The 20,468-nt window shown below is 42.6% G+C and overlaps 1 protein-coding gene across 5 annotated transcripts in view; it reads right to left on the reverse strand.

Moving 5' to 3' along the window:
• Positions 1 to 20,468, reverse strand: part of LOC124200035 (ADAMTS-like protein 4) — a 77,081-nt gene that overhangs the window by 32,301 nt on the left and 24,312 nt on the right. For 3 of the 5 annotated variants that reach the window (XM_046596131.1, XM_046596120.1, XM_046596124.1), the window contains exons 6-9: positions 13,766 to 13,920; positions 9,544 to 9,724; positions 6,801 to 6,903; positions 5,799 to 5,932 (exon numbers count right to left, since the gene is read on the reverse strand). In XM_046596131.1, coding sequence (XP_046452087.1) covers positions 5,799 to 5,932; positions 6,801 to 6,903; positions 9,544 to 9,724; positions 13,766 to 13,920 — 573 coding nt within the window. Of the gene's footprint in view, positions 1 to 5,798; positions 5,933 to 6,800; positions 6,904 to 7,624; positions 7,873 to 9,543; positions 9,725 to 13,765; positions 13,921 to 20,468 lie in introns of those variants that run through there. The other 2 variants (XM_046596141.1, XM_046596137.1) reach the window with 2 other exon arrangements.

Here is a 20,468-nt window from a genome sequence, read left to right on the forward strand (position 1 = left end):
ATCTCTGGAGAGCTGTTTACTTCCGTAACGTTTTGGGGTCCGCACAGCGCACGCACGCACGAGAGAGAGAATTTGGGTATGTTTTGGAGCGTCTGCGATCGGATAGGACCGTCGACGAGTATACTATACGGTAGTGTTTCATGGCGTTTGTGTCAGATGAAATGATTCATAAATCATTTCCGAAAGAGAAAAAGAGCATCATCCTCTCCCTAAAATGGAGAATGAGTTACATCATTTCTCTCCAACCCCCCCTCACCATTTGGCCTCTGATTCGCTAGGTTTTTCTTCATTGTGTCAACTTATTCAAATAAGGTCCGTGGGCTCATTTTTCATCCGATTTCTCCCATTTTCTTTCATCACTCAAAAAATAGAAAGAAGAAACACACGTACGGAAAGGTTGACGTGTGTATATAGCCCTACTGGCCGGCCGGCCGGTGTAGTAGCCGGCCAAGTTCCAAGTTCAGTTTGACGCATACCAAACAGGCGAACGAATACCAAATGCCAGCGTATCCGAATAAAAAATTCCTGTCTTCAAGCCGCGGTATATGGCCGTAATAGAAGAGTTATAAATGTGGGTGCGACAAAAATTGATTGGAACATCAAAAGGAAATAATACCATAAGCTTGGCATCACTATGCAAACTAAAGAAAGAGAGAAAAGAGAAAAACGCCATTAGGGAAGAAGCCCCAAGAAAATATTCAACGATTCGCATTTTAGCTTTTAGGATTCCACTCTTGCGTCATTCTTGGTTCCTGCATGACGTGTTTTCTCTTCCCCCTTTTTTTTCTCATCGAAACAACCAAAAAGGGATAAACAAAAGAACAAAAGAAAACAACAAAAAACAGTTCCCGAAACAGACATGCAAGTCGGAATCAAATGAGGAATTCGTCACTGGTAGTCGCTTTAGCTGAGCGATGGTGGTGGTGGGTATTGGCGGCATTGCGTGATGTCGCCCAACACATTCACCATCACTCACTGCGGAAATCCGTTGGTCGATAAAAAAAAAATAGAAGAAGAAGAAAAATTTCAATTCTTTTTTGGGAAGTTTTTCTTGTTAAGTGAAGGGACGACTAATCCGCCGCGGTTGATAAAAAAACGGGGGACCGTCAGTCCCGGCGACAGGAAAAATAAATAAAAATAACCGAAAATACACACATGTACTATACTGGGGGGGGTGTATATATATAATATGCATATATGTATGTCGGAGGAGGATGAAGTCACCATAAACGCCGTCACGTTTCTATTTTTTTTCCCGTCGAATAAAGACGACGGTGATTCACGTGGTGGTGGTCGGAGTATTTCGCCAACGGAGGGGACGAGATCGGGACGTGCGGAGTTTGATGCAGACATCGAACCAAATAAGGCAGACGAGATAGTGTGGAGTGGGGGGGCAACAGCCAAGTAATAATAACACAATGCCCAAAAATTCAAACATTTCTATAAGGAGTGTCTTCCCCAATTGACTTTCAAAAGGTTATCAATAAGAATTCAAAAGTAGACAAATTCCCATGTAGACGCCAATGCAAAATTTTTTGGCGGACGTCTCTACCCAATCCCCCCACACACAAACACAAATCACGGGGTATAGACATGGGCGGGCATACATCATCTCCCGACGACATTGTGTAACCGGCACTGACAGCCCAGCTAAAACTGGAACACGAAATCGATTCTTTACTTTTCTTCTCCCTTTTTCTTTTCTTTTTCTTTTTCCCCTTCAAAACTTTTTATTTTTTTAAATTTTCCCAAACCGGCCGCCGACAGACACTCGCCGAGAGAGGGTCCTTCCAAATCCCGACATTTTTGAAGCTCCCCAATATTTATCGACGCATTTATTTATTTATTTATTTACAATGTAAACCTACTAGCTGCTCTCTCTTCTTTAGCTTTTTCCACTTTGACGGGCGACTCGACGACAAGATACCACAAGCGCCACAGCCAAAGAAACGAACAAAAATAAAAATATAAAAAAATTAATAATAAAAATAATATTTCCCCCCAAAAAAAACCAGTTCTCCAGTTCCGTTTCGTTGGGATAACACACGACAAGAAATTATAAAAGGCGGGAGTTAAATAAAAAAAAAGGTAACGAAAATAAAAAGAAAGGCTCGGTGGTTTTTCAACGGAAAAAGAATTGGATAACTAGGAAAAATGTCCGACTTTTCATTTCACGTGGAATGCCGAAAACAAATGGAAACTGACGAGGTTGAAACGACGCAGTGTGTGCGATCTCATGGGCGATAAATAAGAAAATGGCCGAGAAACACGGCGGATACAAATCGAAAATCATCAATATTGTTTGGGTTACTTTATTATGATTTTCTTGTCGGGAATCAAAAATGTAAATAAAATCGTTACCAAGAGAAAATAAACAACAAACAAGAGGAACAATTTATTCCACAAGGTCGGGGGACACAACTGACCATGAGCTTTTGTTGTTATTTCTCTCTCTTTCTCTCTCTCTCTCTTTCAACTAAAAAGTTGAAATTGTCGCCGGTCAATTTCAGAGAGTCTGCGTGTTGTGTTATCGTCCCGCGCTCGTTACCAGAAGATCCCGTTTCTCTCTTTCATTCTGAAGGTCTGACATACACACACACACACACACAACCACAACGGATATTATTCACGACGGTATCGTCTTACATCACGCAAGAGAAAAGGAATCGGGAGAAAAAAAATATACACCCAGGAGGGAGGCCCAGCAAAAGAGAAAAGGGGAAAAAAAGAGGTTCATCATTCGACTCGATGGAATAAAAAAGTTTTGGGGTTAAATTTCTTTCGACCCAGTGATTTATTCCTGATTGAATGAGAGCTCCCCCCCCCCCATAGATGAAGCAATCAATTACTACGAGGACCAATTTTCGTTTGGGGAAAATTACGTTCGTGATCTCGGTTGATTGCTTTGAGCAATTTAGAAAGCGGAAGGTTAAATCCAAATGTTGTTGTTGCACAAAAGTTTGTTTAGACATTAAGTCACGTCAAAAAATAAAGGTTTTAAATGCGCGTAATTATCTTTCCAATGTGAAAATGAGACCCGACAAAGACGGAAATAGCGCAGCGCACACGATCCTTCAAAACGAAAACGACTGGCATTTTTGGATTTTTATGGCCTTTGATGGTCGCACAATCTAGCGGGCATCCGGCGAACTGGCTATATAGCGCTCCGCAAAAAAAAAAAAAAAAATCCGAGTTTAAGTGGCGTCAGACAGTCGGTGAAATGTCACGCTAGGACGTTATGATCTCTTTTGTCACAGCTACAAAGAAAAAAAAAAGAAAAAAATCCCGAAATGAATGGGACAGGAGCCACACACAAAGAGTGCAGACCCTCCTTCTCGTGCCATAATCTTGTTTATTATTATTGCCGCGGTGGCCAGCCTCCGCGAAATGACTGCTCCATAATAACTCGATGGGCGGCCAAATCCGTGTGTCCTTACTGCCAGATCGACCACGGACGACGACGACAAGGAATTCAAAAATGTTTAAAAAAAAAAGGATCCAGAAGGAAAAGAGAAAATGAAATAGAATAGAATAGAACAAGATAACATTTGCCCACATACCATGAGACGGCGCTAAATAGCGCAGCTGTCTCGTTTCGACCGCGTTGAGGATTTGCGATCCGCACAATTTGGGTTTCTTCATTCTCGACCCACCAAAGAGAAAAAGAAAAATAGCAACTTGCCAAGAATAGTTTCGACTTTATTATCTCTCTGTCTCCCTTTGAACCGTTTCACAAGAGTCGCTGCTGCCTCTTGGCTCGAGCTATTCTATTGAATGGACAAATTAAATTGCGTTTTCCCGCGTGCCGCATTCACGCATTATCCCTTATTAGAGGTGAAATCGTAAGCGATACCAAATCTGGCATTGTCCCGCTTTTTTTGATGGGCCGTTTCCCCCCCCCCCAAAAAAAAATTGATATCCAATTAATTTCCATTCCGATACTGGCGCGCTCTATAAAAGGTGTGGCTCCAGATATGAGAGAGACCCCTCTGCAGCAATAACCCTCGCCCCAGTTGTCTTCGGTTAGTCTAAAAAAGACTAACAAAGCATTCATTCTATAGTCCGGATAGAATATAATAAGTCAAGAGAAAAGTGAGGGGGAATCAAAAAAATCTGTCCGTCCGTCCGAATTACACAATAAGATCGTGTGAAATCAAAAGAGACGAAGCGAGAGGGGACGCGCTGGCTGATCATTGAAATGAGGATGCCCCGTTTGTGTCTGGCGGTCTCCCACCTCTGACCCTCCACCACCCTGGAAAGATCAGATCACGCCCAATTTACCAGGCATACAAGAAAATACAAAAAAGAAAAGGAGGCCGCGCATGGACAAATATATAGGTCTCTAGGTAAACTGGAGGGCTATACTCGATGAATTCTGACGTGAGCTTTTTTTCCAAAAGCTAACAATGCGAGTTACATTAGTATTTATGTAGAGTAGAGCGAGGGTCAAAAAAGAAGAAGTGCAGAATGCGTGGGGCGTTTCAACACTCTCGAGCCAATAGACAGCTGCTCCTGTCTTCTTTTTTTGTTGAACTACTGAGGGTCGCATACCCCACAAATAAGATCGCGTGTACATATAAAAGTCTGTGCCCAGTTGAGATTAGACTGACTTTCGCTCCCTCCTGCGCTCATCTCTTCTAAACCTCCCCCCCACCACTCCATATATTGTTCAATCCAACAGGCTATACTCTGCCGTTTCAATTACACGGGGACCGAGTGTTGTTCACCCTACGCCATTTTCGCCATCTATTTTTAGACAAAATACTTTTCTCCGCCAGTGAAAGAGAGAGAGAGAGAGAGAGAGAGACGGTCTTTACTGTTTTTACGATCCAACTAGAGAGAGGGGGTTGACATTCGCCTGCATTTATGTCCAATAGCGAGTGATTAACCCCTTTTTTTATTTGATTTTATTTGTATCTTTCTTTTTATTTTATTTTTTTCTTGAGCTTTTTAAACTTTTACGGACTGGGCCAGGACATCTGCCATAACAAACATTGTGAGCGGCCTTATCCGTGAGCGGTATAAGGCTGGCTCTTTTTTCTTTTGGCGCCCATTCAAAAAAAGCAGATTGGACGGAATTTCTCCAATCTCTCTCTCTCTCGTTTCTTTTATGGCTTTAGTATATGCGGGGGTATATTCTTTCACACACAAATACTCGAAATATCTGTATCTGTATACCAAGCACACAGCCTATATAGAGTGTACAAGACGCACTGAAAATATACAGCGAGATGCTGTATACGGCCAGGCTCACACCGCCGGCCCATTTCAATGAAACAGTGACCTGGATTTCTATATTTTCCGCCATAAAAAAGAGTTGGATGATAACAAACTATACAACAACACACAGCAGCCATTTCGACATTGGCCAGATATTTCTCTAGTGCGGCTGCTCAGTCGGCTGCAATCCGTATGTAGGGGATATACATAGCAAATATTGTGGCGCGATGACGAGTTATATGGGCCTCCGTACAGTGGTGTACAGAAGGTCGTGTTTTATGTCAATATTTGGATCGCTAAAAGCTGCAGCATTGCGCCACTAAGCAAAAAACGGATTATAACGTTTCCTTCGTCATCGTTTGTGTTTGTATATACAGACAAACTCGACTCCGGTAACGCAAAAAAACAAATTCGAGGCGACTTGGACCGATGCCGCCGCTATGGCACAGTCCGGTGAGTCACTGATGACTGTATTAAAGTACATACGGTAAATATGCTCGATTCGGTTGAAAGTGCGCAGTTGGGTTTGTGTTGAAAAAGAAGAAAAAGGGAGTAAATGAATCCATAGGCTTTCCTACCTTGCACGTTCCAGCGACGCAGACTCGGGTAGGGTCATTAGGACGGCACAGGGTCCCGTCAATGACCGTTTTGTTGAGCAGGGCATAGAAGCGGAAAGTCAACGCCCGGCAGTTCAGCTCGCAGGGATTCTCACCTAGATATTTGAAATCAAATTTTAGTGGACACTTTGTTTGAGAGATACAAATAGATTACAGATATTCAATTCATGGAACAGCCGACCTAAAAAGTCGACTGGGTTCAATGGGCTGCGAGTTTGTTTTTTAATGGCGGGCAACTGTAAGATTGAATGAAAAGGCCATTGAAATAGCTCGGATCTTGTACGGCCTTTTCTATCAATTTAGAAGAACCCGAAAGAATTACAATAAAAATTGAGAAAACTGGAACAAGAATGTGGATGAGGGGTCGAGAATTATGAAATGGGCGCGTCGATCACGAAGTGGCCATTCAATACTTGGAACAGCCGTTAGATGGCTCGACCAGTCAAACGTGACTTGAGCGTGAAAATTTCAAAAAAACAAAGCAAGTTATTCAATTTCTTTCCTGATTGTTTTTTTTTAGGGGGTTTGTTATGTCTGAGTGCAAGTAGTACGTGTAGCGAATAAAACGTCTCGGCTTTCATCACATCGCGATGCTGAGATGGCGAAAGGAGGTAAAAGAAACACCGCAGAAAAAACAAAAAGATAGATGAGAAAGATCCGTGACCGGCCGCGGGCAGCAGCAGTGGCCCTGGGTGTATCTCCAATGCGATATAGAGAACCTGTCAGTGAATGTTGTTGGCAAAAACGGAAGACTTCATCAACGGCTTTTAATTACTTGCTTTTTGGCTCTAACAACCCGGCCGTAATACGAATCGAGCCACCAAACGAGATTGTTGCATTCGTTATTCATCGCCATTAAGGGACCATCAATCCAAGTCATCGCTTGGAACTGGTGCAATGTACGTAAATAAGGAAGGCGACGACGTGTACGCAAAATAACTGCAGTAATAGTCTTATACATACCATCCCAGTAGGCTTCCCATAAGTAATAGCGTCCCATGAACTGCTTGCCGTTGTAGGATTCGCATTGAGCTTGACGAAAATCGGGAGATCCAGTTGGACATTCCTGAAAAGATGAAACAGAAAAAAAAGAGTTAGAAATCAGACAGTTGAGACATTTCTTTTCGGCTACATAGCAGCTGTTCAGTTGCCAACCAAACTGTCATCGCTTTACGCTATTATTTCAGTTTGCATTTTGATGGGAACATTTAAATTCCATCACAGTCAGCAGCTTCATCAAGAAATGGAATAAAGGACGACGTCTGTGACTAATCTCCGGCTGTCGATCAGCAAAACAACAACAACAACCAAAAATGCTGTTTTTTATTATTACGGGCGTTATTCTCTTTTTTCCCTTTTTATTTTTATAAGTTGCGTTACCACCTCCCCTCCATTACAACGCGTTTTCACATTCGAAATGGAAAACACAAACACACAACAAATATGAAATACCAGACGGTCCTGCGGGACGTTACCACACGTCACCTGCATGGACATGGTGTACACACACACACACACACACAAAGCCGATGACGTGATGACGTGGCGAGTTTGTTTTGTCGCACCCGCATGACTCGACTCCCGAAGCCAATCTCGTTGACTGCCTATAGTTATGACCACAAGAACAAACTCAATTGTCAACACACACACACAGACCCCTTTTTATGTCAAGCCATTTGATCAGAATCAAACAAGGAACGGCTGGGTTGACAAGACAGCACCAACAGCCTCATTGGTATACATATCTCAAATCTACTGATTGTACGAATCCGTGAGCATCTTATTACCAACAATTTCGTCTGGAAGCTTAGACGAACCAGAGAGAGAGTAAAATAAAAACGACCACATTCTATAATTGCTGAAATGAGAAACGGGGGTTTTTTCATACCACTATGGTGAGATCGTGTGTCACTGGAAATGTAAAACTATAACCCTTTCCACTGATGGTTTATATGGTTAGAGATTTGCTGCACTCAGTTCTGATGGATTGAAGCCAAAACAAAATGACATTTAACACAAACAATCGTAACAATAAAGTTGCTGGTGAGGTTGCACGCCGCCATTACCGCCAAAAAAGAAAAAAACTACAAGACAGCAGACGATGTTTTTCAAATTTCGACCAAACTCAACTTTTGTTAACAATCGATATGCAATCGCCTGAATCGATACAATTAACGCCGCAAAATAACAAATTGTCAAATTCTGAATCTACTAGATCTAGATGGACTTCAAAAAACTTTTAAATGACAAGGAAAAGATGAAAAAAAAATTTTAAATTTAGAAACCATTTTTTAAAGACCAGCAAAAATTTCATTCAAGTATGTGAACTGCTACAATAACTTGACGTGAATATACTAACAATAAAAAAATAGAAACTGCCCATAAAATTCTTTTTAAAAAATAAGTTACGAGGACGCACGAAAGAATTCGTGACAGACCCTGTCTCGTAAACTCGACCGTCTTCATTGTTCACAAGAGTGGCAATGTGGCATCGTCGTCTACTTTTCAAAGATTTCGGAACACGAAAAATATACGAACGCGTTTCGTGATACTTTGCCGTGAAAAACCGCCGAATTTACGTAAAAAAACCCTTAATACAAGAAAAATGGCCTTGTAAATCATTGGGTGTCTGTGGTAACGCAACCAGCAACCTATTCGGGCGAGTGCTTTCATTGACTCAATTCATTGCATAATATACACGTTTATATTTGTTCTGTGGGTCGTGAATAAACCGACACTCGGGTGTGAATGCGTTTTGCCCCCGCATGTGAAACGACCGATGGGCACGTGAAAGAAAACGACCATTGAACAAAGATTGAACGCATAATAAAATAATAGCCGCAAGAAAGAAAAAACACAAACACACATAGCTATATAACCACGCGACTATACATTAATGGAATAACCGAGTAGTACATAACTATAAAGATATGGCTGGCTTCATTTGGTTTTTCCTGAAATTCAAGTGCGGGAAAGTCAAACCCTCTTTATAATAGTAGACCTCTGCACGTCGTCGGCGACATTGAAAATTTGATATCCCACCCGTTGCACGAAACTGTCAGACCAGTATGGAAATATGGGAGGGGACTTCATCATTTTTGGGGGGTTTTTATTCACTGATATTCAGATTTTATTTTTATTTTGTTTTTCTAATTTTTGTTCATTTTCCTGTCACCCAACGCAACCGGTGGGGATCCCACCAAAACAAAAACAAAAAATGAACGGCAGCTCATATTTCACGATTATTCCTTTAGTCACATTAGCTTACTCTTCGCTGCGCCCCCTCATGTGTCTCTCGTTCCCTTTCAGTCTGGCTTTTTTGTTTTTCTGACTTTTACAGAATAAAACCTTAAGGGGTACCTGTTTATTTTTTGGTTGAATCAAATATTTGTTTTTGACGGCGTCACGCTAAATCCCTACCCTTCAACGACAATATCCACCTGACTGTCTCACATGAAAGCAATGCCCAGGCAGGAAACCGATATACAGCTAGACAGACGGACGGGTCCAGCCTCAAATCCCCCCCCCCCTCCAGAAAAAACATCAAACACGCGATTGCTGGTCGATTCCAGCACGACAAAACGATGCGTGGGGTCATTTAAGTTCAACAGCAGTAACATTTTCCGTCAATTTTTCTTTCCGATGTGGAGAGTTTAACTATCGATCGACCATGTCTGAATAAAAACAAAAAAAAAGGCTCACTGACCTGAGTGTTGCACATGTGATAGCGCTTGTAGAGACCGACGCATCCCGTTGTTGCCCGGCTGCTGCTGCTGCTGTTGCCGCCGATGGCCGTCGCCGTATCGAGCGCGTTCAAATTGTTGAGGTCGTCGCCGCTGTCGCTCGCCTTGCGCCGATTCCTCAACGGCGATCCAGTTGCGGACCGCCTGTTCAAAAGAAAATAACAAGAAATAAAATAAAGGTGCCAACATCAAATAAGGGCATCAGTGATTTTTACGACCTGTCCTTTATTTTTTACCCCAGTGTAACTCTAGACCGTCCCGTATTGTACTTGACGACCGTTCATAAATAAAAGAATAACCTCCCCAGTAAAAAAAAAAAAAAAAGGAAAATCTGGACCCCGGGCCAACCGATTTGTGTATACACGTCGGTGCGATCCATTTTTACGAGCAACATCAATGCGCGCGCCCCTCCATTCTTTTTTTTCCTATGAAAACTCGTTGATTTGATACAAACCCGACCAGCTGGAGCCCATTTTTACGTAACTCTATGGCTGTGCTGTAGGGAAAAAGGGGGGAAAAAAATTCACAGTCCATCGTACACAGTACACAAGCCTCTATATAAATTCGGTGGTGGTTATATACTGGTTAGTTCTGTACATACACATTTTTCTTGTACACCAATGTCTAAACTCTATTGTTGTTGCCGTGTATATAATACAAGGCCTCTGGCTGCCGGGTTTCCCTTCCAAACTGTTTCAATAGATTCAAAAATGTGTGTACACATTTTGGGTTGTTGAAAAAAGACAAGAGGAGGCGGCGGAAATTTCTTTTTTCGGACTGTTGCTGCTGTCGCCCAACTCAAAAGAAAACTGGAAAAGAAAAAATCCTCACTTTCCCTCATCGGTCTGATCTCGTTTCTTGCGCAGTGACAATCGGACGACATCTCTCAGACACACTGTTAGTCTATTGAATAATAAAAGGCCCAGCGGCCGAAGACACCATACAGACTTTCTCAGATCCTCCGACAACGTCTCGGACGACAATAGCGAAAAAGAAACTTGTTTCTCTTCTGAGTTTTTAAAACCCAAACATGTAAGATTCTATTTGGCACACAACACATCGACAGAAGTTGTTTTTGCCCGTGTGCTGTCCTCTCCGGCGGTTATATTGCGACAATGCTACAGCCAAAGAATCTACAAGAAAGAAAGACAGACAGCCCCTCCTAAAAATGTCCTTTCTCTCTAAGAGTCTAAGCCGCCCAAGAGATAAAAGATCTTTTACATCACCCAAAAACATTTTGTTTCCCAACGTCGCATTTTTGTTGTTGCTCTCTTATGGTGCTGATGCCGGCCTTCGATTTGTCATCGATTTGGTTACGCCTACATTCGATGTGTGCAGTGTATATATGGCGGACTATACGTGCAGTTCAGCTTCAAAAGAACGTCGACGACAACTCGAGCGGATTTCCCAAATTTTTATCGAGCGACTCTTATCAGCTGGGGCTGGCAAAAAGAGCAGCTCCTCTTTCACCTACCGATGTGTACCTATACTTTTCGACGTGTATTCTAACGGAGAAATGGGCATAGACTCAAAGAGGAGAGAGAGAAAAAAGGTTTCGTGTTTCAACATTTCACCAGACGGGGCCACGATCCTAATCTTCATCTGCACGCCAATGTCTCAAAAAGAACCCCCCGCTCATTCCCCCCTATGGCCCTTTTTTGTAACATTTTTTTTTTGGTTTTCTCCTTTATATTACGTTCCAGTCGAGATAAAATAAAAATAAACCAAACGGGCAGTGGGCCATGTATAAGAGAACGACGGTTGAATGTGCACAGTTTTGTCAGCAAACCAGGTGATTGGTCCTGAGCGTGAGGCTTTGGGGAAAGAAGAATCATTCCCGATAAGGTCCGACGGATGAGCGCGCAGAGTTAGACCATAAAGAACTATAGACGGTCGAATCGCATCAGAGCAGTGGAATGACGTCTTCCATCATCTCCGTTTTGGAAGTCGAACTTGCTGGGATTCTTCTATAGACACGGCACGCTACTCGGCGATTCATTCCGGATCAGCCCTCTGACTCATCTTCTTCTCTCTTAGTTTGAATTCTTTAGCTTCTTTTGTTGTCTCATTTGAATATTTACTCGCCACTGTTGGCTCATTCTTTTGACACCTCAGAGTTTCGCGAATTCCACAGCCCCGGTCAAACACATTTTCTCTCTCCCATAGCAAAAGCGAAAACGGGCTGGGCTCTGGCCCAAGTGATGAATCACGCGTCTAATAATAATAAGTTTCACGAGAACACAAACGAAAGTGTCGCGGCCGGCACCGCGCGGAATTTGTGTGTTTAGATAATAATAAAAGACGGCCGGCGCGCGTTTATTATTCTTTCTTTTTTTTAAATTCTGGCGCGGCCCAAAAGTGTGTGGAACACGAAAGCGATTGTTGAACGATGCTGTAATAATAAAGAGGCTAAATGAGAAAGAATAATAAAAAAAAATAAGAAAAAATTTGATTCGCTCCGTCATCGTTCATAACCATTAAAAGTGTAGACGAAGCGAATACTATATGGACGAGGTGTTGTCGACGGGCCGTGCGTGCCAGACGCAATTCAGAACGGCGCGGCTGCTGGCAGCGTCCAGCCAGCAGCGTCAGACGATTTCGTGATCAACAACAAACAACTCGCGGGTGGGGGGTTCGTTCAACTTGATCCCGAAAAAAAACATTCGAAAATGGCGCTCTATACTTGGCCATTAGTTCTCCTTCCAAGTCGTTTAAACAAGGTCATTTTGTTGAGTCAATTGGTGTTTTTTTTTTTTTTTAACCGGGCGAGCTGGGCATATTCTATCTCGACGGGCGTTCAAACAAGAGATGCTCGACATGGTCAAACACTTTTCCCCCCAACTGTAGAGAACTGATGACGCGTCGGACCCTTCATTCAACCTCCTCTCTCTCTTTCTTATTCTTCGAGAAATCTAAATTATGAACCGTGTTACAAGAGATGCTAACTGCTCCTTGTGTCTAGTGCTGAAGTCAGCAAAAGAGTCGACACCCTTCAAGTGCTCAAGTGGACTGGACCCCCCTACCATTCTTCTTCGTGGCCGTCAAATGGAACAAAAAGGAAATCAAAGAATAGAAGACAAGACACACGGAGATTTGTTCCCACAAAATTACGTGAAAGTTTTAGGGATAAGACCACCCCGATTTAGACTTTCTTTCCGCTTGATTATTCCGCCTGGTTATCTTTAGCCAAATAACAAAAGATAGTGCCGATTACTGCGCTTTTAATACTATAGACTTTCGTATGTATTTATATAAGGCCTCTCTTGATAGCCTTAAGAAACGGAAGGTCATCAGGACTCGGCGTACAAGACAGTTTTCCAGATAGTCTGTGGCCAGGGTTATTTTTGGGTTATTTTCTTCCTCGATAGTGAAATCAATCAACCAAATTGGATGCGAACATCTCGGTCCGACGAGGATACAGTCCAAACATGGTCTCTTGTTTTATCTGACACATCGACTCCTGCCGCAGGAGAAAAAAAAAATCGACAGCAACACAAAGATAGCCGCATTAAAGAAAACCCGAAATCCCACCATGCCACCCGAAACGTACACACATACCAACAAATATAATATAAGAATTAAAAAAAATAGAAAGGAAAAGAGAAATTTCTTTTTTTGAAAATAGAAGCCGGATCTCTTTCCTATAGCTTTATGTTTTTAACTCTTTTTTGGTGGAGAAACATTTTATTTTAAAAAACCCCGGCCAGAACTATGTGACGTTGTGTCGCTGTTGCGTCTGTTTCGAAGAATCAAAAATTAGCGGACAGACTGTGTTTTTCTTTTTTTCAATTTCTCTTCTTTCTTTTTGTTTAATTTTGTGTTGGTATGTGCTGGGCTCTGCAATCAGCAGCAGCAGCAGTGGACAGCGAAAGCAAATGCGTGTCAGTCAGCCATGGGAAAAAAAAGAGCTGGACGACAAGCGCGCCGGCTCGTGTTTACATCGCACATTTGTTGTATGACGTCGACACACAGCGGCAGCAGAGCACTTCAAATTGACCTTGGCTTTCAATCATTTTGATTCAAACTGCATGACTCTACCAGCAAACAGCTGGCCATTTATCCCAGAAAAACTGGGTGGAAATTGACATTTTCTTGTACAGTGGCTGCTGTTAAGTTTGGCGACGAATTATGAAACTAGCGCGAAATTCAATCGAAAACGATAGGGAAAAAGAAATCGGGCTGTACCTGGCACGTAGAGTGCTGCAGTGGCGCATCTGGGCCGACACCCCGCCGCCGCAGGTCCTCGAGCATGGCGTCCATGAGGTCCACTCGCTCCACGATCCTTCCTGATCCTGCGTCCGTCGATTGGTCTGCAATCGATCTTGTATGAGCCGGTACAACTATAAATTGAAAAGACAAGTCAGAAAAATTAAAACATCAGATGTAGCAATTGGAAGAAAATGAAAAATAACACAGAAACTCCTTGGGGGACATTTGATCCTGCAAGGCGCTATGCAAGAACTCGTCATTGTTTATTTGCTTTCCATTGAAAAAATTCAGGTGATGGACGAGATGGACGATCTAGCGTTTTAAATGCTCGTCCATCACAACTGGGCCAAATAAAAAAGTAAAAAGGAATGTTGTTCTTTTCGATTGATCCCCCCTTTGATGAATGAAGCTCGATTCATCATCGAGCGTCATGATGAGGTCACATTCTTGACGCCTCTTATGATACACTAGAAAACGTTTAGTATTTAGCCTGGCCCACACAAAAATGTGTACCCACGGAAAGACGTCAGGAAAAATAATTCAAATAAAAAAAATAGACGGGCCGTCGATGATCGGCCTCGATCCAGAAAATGTTTCATACCCATTACACATCACACAGGCAGCACATGGCGGGTGATTCACATTCAACAGATGGCCCCAGTCTCGAGTGGATTTTTCTACGTTTTATTTTTTCAAATAAAAATAAAAGCGCACCAACTCGGTCCGTGTCTATAAATGTGACGTGCAATTGACGTTGAGGCAAGAGAGAAAAAACAAAACGAAAAAAAAAACGCCCCATCCACCCATCATCGTGTAACCGCGTCCCCTTTTTTTACCCAACACCTTTTTTAAATGCGGATTTCCTGTCGGACGGAATAAGACGGGAATTTCTGTATAGCGAGGTACATCCAGCCCTTTTGTCATTTAATCTATATAGCCTGGTGTTGAACAGAGGAAGGAGTAATTCAAACAAACAGAAACAACTGATTCAATATTACACGAGCAGTTCAAAAACGAGAGTCCCCATTTGTCTTATAATATGTTATAGAATTATTAATAATATAACATTATTCTCCACGCCAATCATCCACGGAACGGATCATTAGGACGTGTCGGCCAACAAGGGGTCTCTAAATAATATGTGTAAAACTCCTGCTCCTACATATACATCATCGGTGTATATATATGGTAAAAGAGGCAGTTGTGCTGGCCGGCCGGCCGGCCGGCCGTACGACGGCGATATCACAAAGTCATATCAAACGTATTGGGAAGCGTGACGTCTCATGAATAATATAGACTATTACCACTATTATACATCGTACCTCATGACGCTACACAGACACCGTCACGTGTGAAAGCCCTTCCATTAAAAGGCATGCAAGTATTTATAAGCTCAGATATAACCAAAGACTTAATCGGCTCAGTTTTATATTTCTCTCTATTCTTTCCCCCCTCTACTCGCTCCCCCATATAGCATACACTCTTATGCGTGATGGTAGTCATCTCCGGGCTTTAGCTCAGCTCTCGTGGGCTGTCAAAGAAGCTGTTATTAAACGGTTGTATATAATATGCTACTGTGTTCAATTTCCAATCGCTACCGACAAGTTGGGGCCCCATTCTTTTTCCCTTTTATTCTGGCCACTATATGGGATGTTGATGTCCCTCATAACTTGAGCTGATCCATAAATACAAAACGTACATAATCGCCCAGCAGTTCGATGAGGTGATGGAAAGGCTGTTGGGAATTTTTCGGGGCAAAACCGCCCGCTCGATAGAGAGATGACGACTTTTTTCCTCGATGCGCAACTGCTGAATAAGATTTCATCGATTGTAGAGGGGGGCCCAGGTACAAAACGGCCGACTCCAATCAACATTTTGTTTTTTTTTTGTCCGTCGAGAGAATGTTTCTTATACGATGAGTTATAACGATATAAACTAGCTATATATAGGCAGGAGCCAAGGTGGGCAATATATATAAGAACATATATATAATCAAGTTCTTCCAACTGATGAAACACAATTGACTCGCGTCAATGATTTGGTCGATTATGCGAGGTCATTTCTTCTTTTTTTTAAAAAAAGAAAAAGTTTGAAAAGATTTTCCTGATTTTCTCTTTTTTCCGTTTTCTCTTTGACCGGACAACACAACACCGACTGCAGATTCAGCGGTCAGATATGTATATACCATCGGTCCCTCTCGCTTCATTCATTTAACTAAAAGCCTTTCGTTGTTTCCGCGACCTGTTGGGCTGTTTAGACGTGTGTGTGCCGTGCCGACCTCCGCTAGAGAAACACAAGACGTAACCGAGGACTGTATAGGGAGCTAAAGGGATAGACAAAGGGGACAGCAGATAAGACTAAAGAGAAGAGAGAGAGAGTCAATATAACTATTAAGAGTTGTGTAGCAAAACAAAACCGAAAAAAAAAAAGCTTATCGCTTCGACTCGAGGCGCTGCTGGTGATGCCGAATAACCTGCGACAAGATAGACGATAATACGCTGGATATAATACCTTGAACTTGAGAATATATATAACTGGGCTCCTTTCTCTCTCTATTAGGCCTTGTGTGAGCCAAATCAGAGAGACGATAACTTATCTGTCGACTGTGTGATTCTTCTCTCCGATTTTATACGACCTATTGTGTATTATCGGCGTTTGCATGGGAATATATAAGGACGTCTATATACCCCAACCAGCTAAGAATAACAAAAAGTATACAAGATTCTGCATGAATTTCCATTCTATAGTAGACGTGTGACCTGTTGCTGCTGACATCCGCCGTCGTCTATCGTTTTATTGGCTTGCTCATCCGCGTCCCTCGCCTATATAGATGCATATATACCAAGGTTGGGCAGGAAATAGTTCTAATTTTAATCGACTGCTCCGGATGATATATCTCTACTATACGGACTGTTGTTGCGCGCAAGTTTCCTGTTTTGTTTTTCTGTCTGACATTTAACGAGCTCGTCGCGTATAGCAGTTCACTTTGTTGATACTGAGAAAAAGTGCCATCATCATGGATGCCTGATCCCCAACCCACCCCCGCTCACTGCCAAGACTAATGGGAAACAACAGCCGAACGATTTCCGGGAAAATGCGCTTTTAATGCTAGGCTGCATATATAGTCTTTCTATTTTTATTTGGTATAATTCAATAGTTTCTCTCGATGATGTCTAATTCGCTTCTCGATCGAGGGCGACGAGAGCGACTGCTGGATGGCCTCATAGGCGGATGGGGTTGTTGTTTTGTGGGGGTCGATCGCGTTTCAAACCGCACAGCACTTAACGAGTTGCCCGGCGTTGAAGCAATCCACATGAGAAGAATGCCAGCAATCAATGTCGCAGTAAAAATAAAAAAATATAACAAAATAGAACCTCCTCAACTCTATACACACACACACACCATAGGGCGGGCTATATAAGTTAATGTGTAACAAGGGCGGGCCCCCACTCTGTCGTAAAAAAAACGGCGGAACCCTACACACACTCAAAACCCTAGACACACGGAAACCGAAAGCCAATCAATTTCGAAATAAGGTTCTCTCTCTCTAACTCTCTCTTGATCCTCGTTATTGCGACTATTCAAAAGTCATTAAAAACAAAAGCGGGGAGAGGGAGGTGCTGGGCAGGCTACACAAGAAATTGAACGTCCATTACAGTCAAATTTATTTAGTGCTGGGGTCTCTTATATACTTATATGGGTGGGAGTAGGAGGAGGAGGAGGATGTTGGGCTACCGACTGGAACACAATAAATCGACGACACGTTAAAATAAGTATATTCCAACTTGTGGCGCGTTCTTGTTAAACACGAAAGCGATCGACTGGACGCGCGTGCGTGTCACGTTCATATTTGGGAAATGACCATGTCTTTGGGATCGTCGACACGTGTCTCCTCTTTCAATTCAATTTAAAAAAAAAAACAACCCTCCATTTTAAAATAACAACCCTTAATCTAAAAACTAAGGTGTAAATATAAGCAACAAGTAAATTTTAATTTCCATCGCTATCCGGCACGCTCCTTTTATAAACTACAATATGTCCAGTCCTGCGTCAAGCGCTGGGATGTATATAAGAAAAAGGAACTTGAGTGGAAGGTCTGAAAATGGAAATGTCGACGATGCGCCAGTGTGAATTGGGCCTGAAGGTGAACAGGAATAGAATTCGTGACCTCGCACCATCGCAACAAGAAAAACACACGAGCCCATCGACTAAATAATTGTAGCTTGTAGTTCAAGATAACACACGACTCTCGTTGTTGTACCTTGTCTACGCAATAGACAATCGAAAAAAAAACCTCCTCCTCCCCCCTGCTCCATCACCCCATCTCGCCCGGTTATATACGAAAAAGGTCAAATACATTTTTCCTCACTCTCCATATGAATCCAGCTGACGGGCGGATGAATAGGGAAAACAAGAAAAATTCCTGCCAGCCGGCCGGCCGCACACGCGGGGCATCCCATCATCAAGCGTCAAAGAAGAATTCTTGTTTCTCACCGTGTCCATTTTCCTTCCCCCAGAGTTATAGTATATATGCTGCTCAACCGATGTCGTGATTAATTGAAGTCCGGTGACAATCACCTCACCAGCTCTTCTGTCCTGTCGGAGGAAAATGCTGGCCGGCCGGAGCTGGGCGGCGTGAGTCAAATTTCAATGTGTGTGTCTCCATTGTTCGATTCGGCAGGCGATTGATTGATTTTTCTTTCCCATTCGTTCCGACAAGGGGGTCAACCCCCTTTCTCACACCCTCCTCGGAATGAAGTGAAATACTGCTGACGCACGATGCCAGCGTTAATAATAAACATTCGATTCGCTTGTCGTGCCCTCGAATCACCACAAGTTAAAACATTTTCAAACGGGGTGATGGGATGGGGGAGAGATATACGGGAAATGAAAGATTCAAACTGAGTCGAATAAGGCCCGTATACCATTTTGGAATGGTCTAGTCAATCAACCGAAGTTGTTATTGACAGTTGGTCCCTCCTTCTTCTAATCGATTCTGTTTTTCTATTTGCTCTTCCATGTAGAACCATCATCATCGCTCATGCATATTCATTCACCTCTCAACTCGAATTCAAATAGTAGTAGGAAAAAGATGAAGAGAAAGGATTGTATAGCTGCTGCCATTTGGCAGATTGATTTGTACAGCCAAATGTAAAAAGAAATCGGACGACAATTGAATTTAAAAAAGTGGCGAATACAACAGACGGAAATACATCGGGATCATCTGCACACAGCCCCATTTATATTCCAGGATGGAATTTCATACATTCAGAATGTTGACTTGTCAAAAAAATCTTTGCTCGGAAAAGAGAAGAATGTGTGAATTCTCCGGGTTGCAGCTGCCACACGGTAAATATAATAAAACCCCTCAGTTTATTTGACTCTATTCTCTCTCTCTCCATACACCCAACTATAACTCCTACACGCATTTCTCGTTCAGGAAGCTTGAAGTCAATAGTTTATATATATTTTCTTTGGCTGTGTATACGTATACACACATCGACCTATGCCCTGGGTCCCATATGCCCGTTCACCGTTAAATGACTGAACTATTACCTAGAACGCGCAACCATTTAAAAAATTCCCCGATAGCTATTTTCTCCATTTCCTCTTTCACCCTTTTCTCTCCGTTAGAGAGAAACTCTTGCGTAAATATAGAAAACTTCTTTTCATATCTCAAATTTTGTTTTTATTTGGAAGGGAAGAAATGGCTGTCTATATTTTCTAACTTCGTTTGGCTCCTCCATTTTTTCCGATACTTTTGAAAACTGGCGTTATTGCGCGCGCGGCTGGTTATTTCACGGCGGGACCTATGCTGGGCGCAACTGCTGCACAAGACCACCCACAATGACGTCAAACTATCCTTACACCGGAATCTCTTGTCTAGCATCTTCAACTTTTTTTTGGTCGTCGTCGTTCTTCTCACCCTCGGCAGTGGACCTAACGTAACCGGGCCACCCCTTCGTAAATAATAATCATAAAGGGGCCAAGAAAGTAAAAAAAAAAAAGAAAAAAAAAGGGGAGAATGTGTACACGAGTATGTGTGTATATACATTTAATCATCGTCTGTGGTCACTCCTTCTTCCACTATAGGCCCAGGGTGCTTGTTACCTGTACAAAGTTTCACACGGGGGAGAGATGACGAACATTGTGGATAACCTATACTTAAACATGACATCTGCCCCCCTCCCACCAAGCCCCCCCTTTTCTTACTAGGTCTATAACGTTACGTATGTGTACATCCAAAACTGGTCACTTTCTGATGCCTATCTCTATAGACCTGCGATGCGCTTTTGTTATGACGCTTTTCAAAACTTGTGAATACATCAAAAACCAACGTTAACGCCGAGCGCTTCTCATCGCGCCACTTCCTCAAACCTTTGGGTACCTTCTGTTCAATTCGGTGTACATATAACCAGACCAAAACATAAAGACATAAAGGGGGAAAAAACTGGAGAATCTCTATAGTCCAAGTATAGAATGAAACATAAAAAAGGGGGTATAGTATTTGATTTATTGGAATGACCCCGCCATTCCAACAAGACGCTGTACCACAGCACTGCGTATAGGTTATATTCCATCCAGTTTCTTTTGGTTATTCATACAGAGTCAGACGGACGCCTCCATTGTCCGCCATTTCCTCCTACCCCTCGGCCCCCGTCGTCATTGTCGTTCATGG

Source organism: Daphnia pulex, chromosome 1, assembly GCF_021134715.1.
Source record: "Daphnia pulex isolate KAP4 chromosome 1, ASM2113471v1".
NCBI lineage: Eukaryota > Metazoa > Arthropoda > Branchiopoda > Diplostraca > Daphniidae > Daphnia > Daphnia pulex.